Consider the following 9,304-nt stretch of genomic DNA (forward strand, 5'->3'; position numbering starts at 1 on the left):
ATAAAAAAAGTCCAATGTGAAAAAAAATATTATGAAAATGACCTATTGTTTTAAGGGATAATGCGTTATATAGAAAACATATCTAATAAGAGAAATTGTGTAAATAACTTTTCATATAGTAAGTTCAACACTAAATCTTTTTATGAGTTTTCTCGTTTTACATACCTCAATAGTCTGCTAATAAATCAAAATTCCTTATAAAACACTGTATCAGTATACTAAATATTACTAAAAACTTCAAATTTAACAAAATTGACTTAATAAAAACACAAGGTTGTACAATCAAACGACGCTATATCAAGTTTGTGTAAAGAATATCTTTGATAAAAATATATGACTTATGAAGTAACCTACATACTTGAGGTTTTTTGCTTTACAAAAAGTGATTCAGAGCTGTCACAAGATGAATCAGACTTGTCTTTGTGATCAAGTTTGTACTCTTTCGATAACGGGGGTACACCAAACCTGAAAAACTTTCGAACACTGTAAGGTAGACACTCGTTGTCGACTAAAGGAAGAAATAGTTCAGGCTTCATTTTCTTTGGGTCTTCAAACCCTTAAAAGTGTCATGTTAGTTACTTTGATTAAGAAACTTAAAAGCGTACTTACCTGTTAATGCAGACACTAGTACCCCAATTACAATGGTGTTCACAAGAGCTATAGAGGAGTAATACAAGTATGAAACAGAAAACAATGTATCTAGAGCTGAACTAAAAAAAAATAAAATTAAAGTTGAATATTTTTTTAAAGAAAATTTTATTAAACAATGGAAAAATAAAAGACATATTAAAAACATAAATTATTTTTTTATAAAACTTTTTCTTAAAAAAATAGCCAACTGGTTTAGCGTTGTATTATTAATTAACCTTTCTGAAGGTGTTTCAGAAATGGTATACGTATCCATGGTAGTAAAAGTTGTTGTACTTGTGAAGTTGGTCTGTATGATATTCGTGCAGTTATCTGCTGTTAGCGGAACTGTACCAGAAGGAGTGTGCACTGGATGTAAGAAAAATGCTGAAAAACTCACCCACAAGCCAAATACTGACGCTACAACTTGTCCAACCAATGCGCCCTAAAGCAGTTTTAACATGCAGAATTTTTAGTTAAACAATATTAGTTTTAAAGTTTGAGACTAGTAAGGGGATCACAAAACTGCGTCCCGCGAACCAAATGCGGCCCTCAAAGTCAAAATTTTCGGCCCGTGAGGTAATTTTTAGATAAAAAGTATTTTTTTAAACATAAAAAATAAAAGTTTTTACAGTAAAAACCTATATTTAGGCTCTTAGCTTAACAATTGGTTAATACTAAAGCGTTTTTGTTAAGTTTTATATATTTATTATTAGTTTTTTTAGAACTATTGATAACCACAAAGATTTTTTTTAATGAAGTGAGGCCCAAGAGCAACTTTTCTAATAAAATTTGCACGAAATTTATAAAACGCTGCCGACCTCTGGACTAAACTTAAAAAAAAGTTAGTTTAACTAGTTCAAATTATAAGTAAAAAACGAGAAAACAGCACTATTCAGAAAAGTAATTTCATTAAAACCTTAAATTCATTTGTCAAATCAAAAATATAAAAAGTGTTTGCTTCTAATATAGAAAATATGTTGTAAAAGTAATATTATCTATAGAATTAAAAGTACTGTAACATTTTAAGAACTTTGTAAAAATTAAAAATTTATTTTGTAATATAGACACTAAAAAATATTATAAACTAACTAATGCTGAGCACCAAGGTACAAATATTCCTAGAGTGTAAACTCCTAAAACAGGACCTGAAAGAGAGCCAAATAGAGCAAAGCCTATTTCAACAATGGTATAGTCAAACAGCTGAATTGTAAATGCTAACAATGTGTTTATTACTCCAAACAGAACAACTGTTATAAAAAAAAAATTAAGACATTTCTCAAAAAATAATTACTCAAACAAAAAATATTATTTTATACATTTGCACAGATTTTTACTTTATTTTAGTTTTTATTAAAAATGTATCATCAGGTTGTTGAGAAAAAAAAAAAAAAAAACAATTCTAAATAATTTGCAAGATGGTGGCATATTGGTCCTATTGAAATTTTTTAAGATGTAAGTTGCAATATCGAAACTTTATGCTTAGTAAAAAAAAATTCTTACTGCTACGAAAAGAGTTGTTTTCTGTTCTTTTTTATTTGCGAACTTTAAAAATTGTTATTACAATGTAACGAAAAATGTAAGAACCGTTTTTAAGGTTTTAAAAGCGATTTAAATTTTAAGTTACAAACTATTAAGCTATCTAAAAGAGTATAATTTTTGTGTGCAGTAAACAGAAAAACCGAACTTTGAAAACTGCTCTCTCAAACTTAAGATATAACTGTCAAAAAATTACAGGATCAGTAACTATTTTTAAGACTCTTTTTGAAATATAGTTATTTTAAATGAAAAATTAAAAACTAAATTTGATTATTTAGAGATTATACCTAAGAATTATATTTAGAATTGCATTTAAAATTTAATTGCATTTGAAATACATTTTTCAGTATACAAACGATTACTTTATACAAGCTATTTTCTTCAAGCTTGATATGCTTTTATAGTTTAAATGTGTTTAATTTTTAGCTAAAATACATAAAACTTATCGCAAACAATGCGTTTATAAGAGTAGAAAATATATAAAATAAAAGTACCGTAAGATAGCAACAATTGCGTATTCAGTTTATTAAAACTTGTGGCGTTTTCGTGTGTTAATTCAACTAAACTAGTACAGGTAATGTTGTGAGTTGAAAACAATTAATTATTTTGAAAAATTGTTCCATTATATTTCAACGAGCTTGATACGTTTTGATCTTTTTAAGATTTAATAAAATAAACAATACATCGTTAATAACTAATATATAAAGTTAATAAAATAAACTTGGTTCCAAACACTAGTTTATAGTTTTAGCAGGAAAAATTCAATAATGCAAAAAGTAAACAACAAAAACTTTAGTTTAGTTTACTTAAAAAAAAAAAGATCTAATGTATTCATTAAAGTTAAAAACATTTTACCTGCTACTTGGCTAAATCTGATTTTTTGTTTTTCTGTCATTCTAGGCTTCCAAGGTTTTACATAATCTTCGAGAACCAACATTGCTAACGAGTTTATTCCCGACGAAACAGTACTGAAATAAAATATTAATAATTGACACTTTTTACTTAATATTTTTTGGCTTATTTTAATCGCAACAATGTTCTCAACTTGAATTCAAGGAGATTAATAAAAATTAAACATTTCCAATTTTTTTTTACCACATTTTATTTTTGAAGTATTAAATCTATACTTTTTACTAAACAACTATAAAAGTTTAATTAACAAATTATAAAAAAAAACTTTATTTTTTTAAGGAAAAAGTTTTGTCATTTTTTTGTAAAGTTTAATTTAGTAAAATATAAGCTTGTACATACATATATATATATTTGCAACATAAAAGAATAATCTTAGAAAAATTTTTTGTAAAGAGTCTCCAACTTTGATAAGTTTAACCAAAAAAAAAGCAATAAAAGTGTTGAAATTAATTACATTTTACTTTAAATAAATAAAACTATATCATGTAAAAATATTGTAGTTTTAGTATCCGTAATAAAAAACAATTACCTTAGTGTTCCGCTGAACGCCGCACTTACAAACAACCCTGCCATTCCCGGTAAGTCCTTAAATATGTCCACCACCATGTAGGGCAGCATCTGGTCGTATTTTTCAATCTCCCCATTGAGCACCGGGTCGCAACCTTCGTAGTAAACATACATGATGCCACCGGTGAGAATGCTTATCCACATTATGATGATTGTGGGTATTATTGCTGTAAGGCACGCTCTGTATTCAAAACACACTTGATAGATAGCAGTTTACAAATTTTTTATAAAAAAAACTTAACTTAGTACCTCTGCATGCTGTTTTCAAACTCTGTTCAAATTAAGTTATCAATTTAAAATTGATAATGTATGTAATAAAGAGTTTTTTTTACCAGGCTCTACTAGTGTTAATAAATTTACATCTTTAAGCAGGATATTAAAAAAAAGTATTTTTTTTAACTAAGCAAACATGACTCACATTCTAGCGTCCCTCACATTCTTGCAAGACAAGTAACGCTGCACAATAGACTGGTTGATGCAAGCCGTGTTGATGAATGTGAACGACAAGCTCACGCATGCCGACCAGAAAGTGTACGTCTTGGTAAGGTCAAACGTCATGCTACAAACAAAAAAGATTTATTATTCAAAATTAGTATATATATACATAAGTATACTTCAAAAAAATCTACAAAGTTTTTGTTTTAAACTCAATACTATTGCCTGAAGTACTTTAAAATGCGTCATAAGCAAGCAAATAAAGTTTATCATACCAGAAGGACGATTTGAGAAACTTAAATGTTATGATGTTATTACTAATAAAAAAAAAAAGAAAAATTAGTTTTAGCGGAGCTTACTCGAATAGGTTGTTGCGGTTTCCTCGCTTCATTCCCTCCATCAGAGGCCCGTAACCCCCGATGAGGTGCCAGCTCATGGCAAAAGCCACCAGCTGTCCGGCGAACATGATCACGGCTTGGAACGCGTCCGTCCACACAACAGCCTTCATTCCTCCCTGCATTTTATTGGTTATTGTTTATTTATTTAGTGCATGCCTTTTGAAGTTAGCTACATGTTAGAGATTATACTTCAAAAAAAAATCATAGCTTTAATTTTAAACTCATTAACACTCCTTAAAGTACTTTCAAAACCGTCTTCACAAAATAATTACAAATTACAGTTTACATAATAGGATGATAATTTGAGAAGCTTAAAATTGTTACATAGCCTTTGATATGTTAAAATTTATTGAACAATAAAAGAGACGCTCAAAATATTTGGTCGAGGACCTGGTGCACGAGAACCTTTCGGTCATCGAGTTGCACACCACGGATACCTCTAATGTCTTGTCCAGGACAGGTTATAACAGTTTATAATCTAACCAATGTTGTGTAGAAGGTGCAAACAACTCCGGTGATAAAAATTGAAACGTTCAATTTGAGCGGTGTCACGGCGCTCAAGGCTAAAGCTGGTATGTACATTACAGTCGCCATGTAAAAAATCTGATTGAAACAAGCTAATTTAAGTTTGAGAGTAGCAAAAACACTGAATAAAAATACTTATACATGTCTTAAATCATGTGATGATATTCTTTCTTAACTATAAATTTTCATTATCAACTACTTTGAATACATCCTGTTAGAACTAACCCAGCTAAGTATAGCTAAGAGGCTGGCAATTTTTCGTAAAAGACTGTTGAATCGCAGTTCAAGATACTGTAGATAGTTTTAAGAATTAAAAAAAGATAATACTAAAACACAATTACTTTAAATAATTCTGTTTTAATACTCTTGAACATAAATAAGTTACTATAAGTTGTGTTTTTAATCTCAATGATTTTAATAAAATTATTAGTTTTGTTGTTTAAAAAAAACTTTAACTTTCTTTGAAATTAATGTATGAAATAAGCCTAAAAATTTTTGTAATATTTTATACTATAATTTTAGATAGATAAATTTATTAAGCATAACTATTTTAAAAGTTATTGGTTTAAACTATAATGTTTTTAAAACTATGGTAGTTTAAAATTAAGTGTATAATTAATTCTTTTTTTTAGTGTTAATTTTCCGAATGTAATTAAAATTAATTGAAGTACTTGGATTAATCAAATTTTTTCAATTTTCAAGCTCTTTTAACTCTGTATTATTTGACTGATGATTCAAAGTTAATGAATTAAAGTTATTTATTACCTAGCTAAAAACCTCAATAGTTCATTTAGATTTTGGTTATACGATTTCCAGTTAAACCTCAAATACCATCATTTAAATAAAACAGTACTTGAAAAAAAAATGTTTTTGATAAAAAACTGTAAAAAATGTAAAACAATAACAGTGACGAACAATAAGGTATATGTCTATCAATATTTTCTCTACTTTAGAACATTTCAACGACTAGTTTTATAATACTGAAGTTTATATTTTTACTAATCATAGTTATATTCATGTTTTTTTTAAATCAACAGATCATTATACTTACTTCTTAGCTAAATGATTACTGATAAAATTTATAAAAAAAAACTATAGTTTACAGCTAGAACTGGTCGCTTTAACTTTTTGGTCATTTTTATATCTAAATTTGCACATTAAGATAGTTTAAATATTTTATACTTTTGAAACTCCAACAAAAAACAAACTTCATAGATTGAAAGAAGCTTTAGCCGGTGGACTAGAGGTATGTAGTAAATACAAGCAATCAATTTAGAAAAACAAGTCGATACTGGGTACCACATTATTATCATGCCGTATTTGTAAGTTTGAGTAGGAAATGCTATTATTGTCATTGCAGAGATGAACGAAACAGCTATTGACAAACCCAAAGCAACCTGTATATGAAAATAAACATTTAAAAATTTTATGCAAACATAAAAGTTACAAAAATGCTTTGTTAAAGTTTACAAGTGTATGTTTACTTTTTATAATATTCATTACAAACACGTAATAAAAAGACAAATACAAACTTTGTTGCGGTTAAAATGATAAATTTACAGATTAAAACTTTACATTGTTTGTAAAGTTTACATAATATTCTTGTAAAAATTATGGTATTATATTTCTTTATAGTACATTTTGAAGATTATTATGTATGTTGTGATAAATTTATATATACAAGTTTATAACTTTAAACAGAGAAATTTCGACCTTAACACTTGGAAACACAAGTGAAATGTATATTTCAAAAATTGCTTTAATAAAATTTTTTACTAAAATAAAGAATAGCTCTTGTTTTCTATGGTAAATTTAAGTTAAAAAAACTTGTAAAGCATAACTTTTCAATACATTTTTTACTGCTGAAAAAGTTTATAAGTATTTAAATTGTACACTAAAAATATATAAAAATTAGTAAAAAAAATTACAATGTACTGCTGTGGTAAACAGTTTTTCACAATACCGATAAAATGTTTTATAACTGAAAAAGTAAAAATGTGATTAATATTTCAAAGTTCATTTTATGATGCTTTTATTAAAACGGACTATTTTAATTACCTTATAAAAGTTTTTTTTTAAAGTTACACCAAAACTTTGATATTAGATTGTTTAAAGCTCCATATACATAAGTACTGTTTCTGTAATTTTTTAAAATTATTGATTATTTTAACGATTTAAACGTTTAGTTTAGATAAATTGCTAATCTAGTCATTCGGAAAGTAAACTTCAAAAAAAAGCTTTAATTTTATTGTATAAATATCTAAACTCTAATCAGTATCTATTTCATATAGCAATGTTTGTTAATTTCACATGCAAATTATAAAATTACTTTAATAAAGCTTAATACACCAATCAAGGTGTATATTCTTAAGGACTAAGTGTTTATGTTAACGTGATTAGTATACTTTTTGATTTATAAATTGTTCAAAATTAAAGACTACGTACTAGCTTTAAAACGAACTACTGAAGTATGCATAAATACAATTAATAGGTACAATTTAAATATAGTATGGCTATAATTAAGTTTTAAAATAGTAAAAAAAGTAAAAAAGAATAAAAAACTGAAGTATTTGTAAAGTTAAATATTTTAGTATAATAAACATTATAAAAGGTAAAAAAATATCAAAAGCTTTAAAATTTTAGATACATCTGAAATGAAACAAATAAAAATAATTTTTCTCAAACGTTAAATTATAAAAGTATAACAACCTATAAAACCCATATATATAAACATTCATTCTTCGTTAGTTTCTTAAATCAATCCCAATTTTTGTTCATTTTTTTCTTAAATTAAGTAGCAAAATATTTAATCTCGATTACGTACCAAGAAAAATATCAACGATTGCAAAAAATGTTAAAGGTTTTCAACTTTTCAAAAAAAAGTCAACAAAAATAATAGCTTACAATACAAGCTTATTAAGACTTACAGGAGATAGCTCACTTCCACCAAAGTAGTAATTGTCTGTATCTTTCTTTTTTCTGTCTTTGTATGCATAGTATATCCCAATCCCTGATGCTACTATAAACATTCCTAAAAAGATATTTTTTTAGCATATAAAACAAACTAAAAATCTTCCTTTTTACAATTGACTTATCTATATAAAATTTAAGAATTTTTATTGTAACACAAAATTGTAAATTAGAAAAGATTTGTTATCTTGAAAAACATTAACATAATTAAAGCTTTAACAAACCAAAAAACACAATAAAATCAACGACTCCAAACTGATTCTTAACTTCATCCATTTTTAGTGTTTTGAGAATGTATCAAATTTCAATTGTAGTTCTGATCAAAACATTTTATGAACTGGCTGCACATCATTTTTAATGTCTAACTTTTGTTTGCTTTCAAGTTTGCAAACAATCTGCAGAGTAATTGAACAACTTGTACATTATAAAAATATGATACTAAAGTTTAACAATATGCGCCTTTTGTAAATATACTTAAGTTAAAACAAAATAAAAATTTGTGTTCCTGTTGCAAACTTGTGTGCAATATTAAATACATTTTCTTTTAAACCATTATATAACCTAATGAATAAAACTGATAGTTCTAAAAAAAAAAAAAAAAAAAAGTAAAAGTTTTTTAGTTTGTATTTAGCTTCGAGTCCTATGTTAATAATTTCATAAAAAGCCTGGTAAATTATTATGATTAAAATGTTTTATTAAATTTTCTTAGTTTTAAATATATAAACTTTAAGAAAAAAACCTTATTTTTTTTACTTTCAAGATTAAATTATTATTTTACTTTAGAAAATAAATAAAGTTTTTTTTTTTGATGTCTTAGAAAGTACGTACTAAGCTTTAACAAAATCGAATTTTTATTTAATGTTAAAACAATTTTAATAGTAGCAATGATACTCACACAAAATTTTTCCAGTGATAAAATGTTTAAAGTTTTAAATTATCGCTTTTAAAAATTACTTTAAAGTAGTTCGTTTTCGAACTAATTAATTAAACTAGTTAGTTTTTAACATACTTATAACTAATTGTGAAACCTTAAAAGATGGTTGAGTTATGTAAAACGCGAAATAAAAGATAAACAAAATTGGTATAAACGAAACAGCATTTTATAAACTAGTGTTATTTTACCTACAACTAATCTTATTAGTTTGTCAACTTATATGTAAGAAACGTGAATTTTTTTACATTTGAATTCCAACATAAAAATGGTAAAAAAAAATCAAGATAGACCTCAGATTCTTCAGTTGATAGATTTTTACGAAATTTTTTACGAACTCATTAAAAGCATAGATTAATAGATAAACAATGCTAAAATAACCCTAAAATAAATTTATTTA

The 9,304-nt window shown here is 26.1% G+C and overlaps 1 protein-coding gene across 1 annotated transcript; it reads right to left on the minus strand.

Annotated features, from left to right (window-relative positions):
- Positions 1-350: 350 nt before the first annotated feature.
- On the minus strand, positions 351-8,249 carry LOC145832356 (sodium-coupled monocarboxylate transporter 2-like). The gene is made up of 13 exons (XM_082939673.1): positions 8,198-8,249; positions 7,931-8,034; positions 6,212-6,400; positions 5,229-5,294; positions 4,962-5,081; positions 4,440-4,594; positions 4,064-4,204; positions 3,608-3,826; positions 3,022-3,134; positions 1,720-1,877; positions 867-1,072; positions 610-710; positions 351-556 (listed from the first exon to the last, which is right to left on the minus strand). The coding sequence occupies exons 1-13, from the start codon at positions 8,247-8,249 to the stop codon at positions 351-353; spliced, it is 1,830 nt and encodes a 609-aa protein (XP_082795799.1).
- Positions 8,250-9,304: the final 1,055 nt, after the last annotated feature.

Source organism: Thalia democratica, chromosome 3 (assembly GCF_965202585.1).
Source record: "Thalia democratica chromosome 3, ktThaDemo2.hap1.1, whole genome shotgun sequence".
Taxonomy (NCBI): Eukaryota; Metazoa; Chordata; class Thaliacea; order Salpida; family Salpidae; genus Thalia; species Thalia democratica.

Excerpts from the sequence above, each read along its gene's own strand:
- LOC145832356 (XM_082939673.1), bottom strand. The coding sequence starts at position 8,249 with ATGGATGAAGTTAAGAATCAGTTTGGAGTCGTTGATTTTATTGTGTTT. Across the intron at positions 8,035-8,197 it reads TGATTTTATTGTGTTTTTTG|GAATGTTTATAGTAGCATCA; the intron begins GTTTGTTAAAGC and ends ATATCTTTTTAG. Across the intron at positions 4,205-4,439 it reads AACCGCAACAACCTATTCGA|CATGACGTTTGACCTTACCA; the intron begins GTAAGCTCCGCT and ends TTTTGTTTGTAG.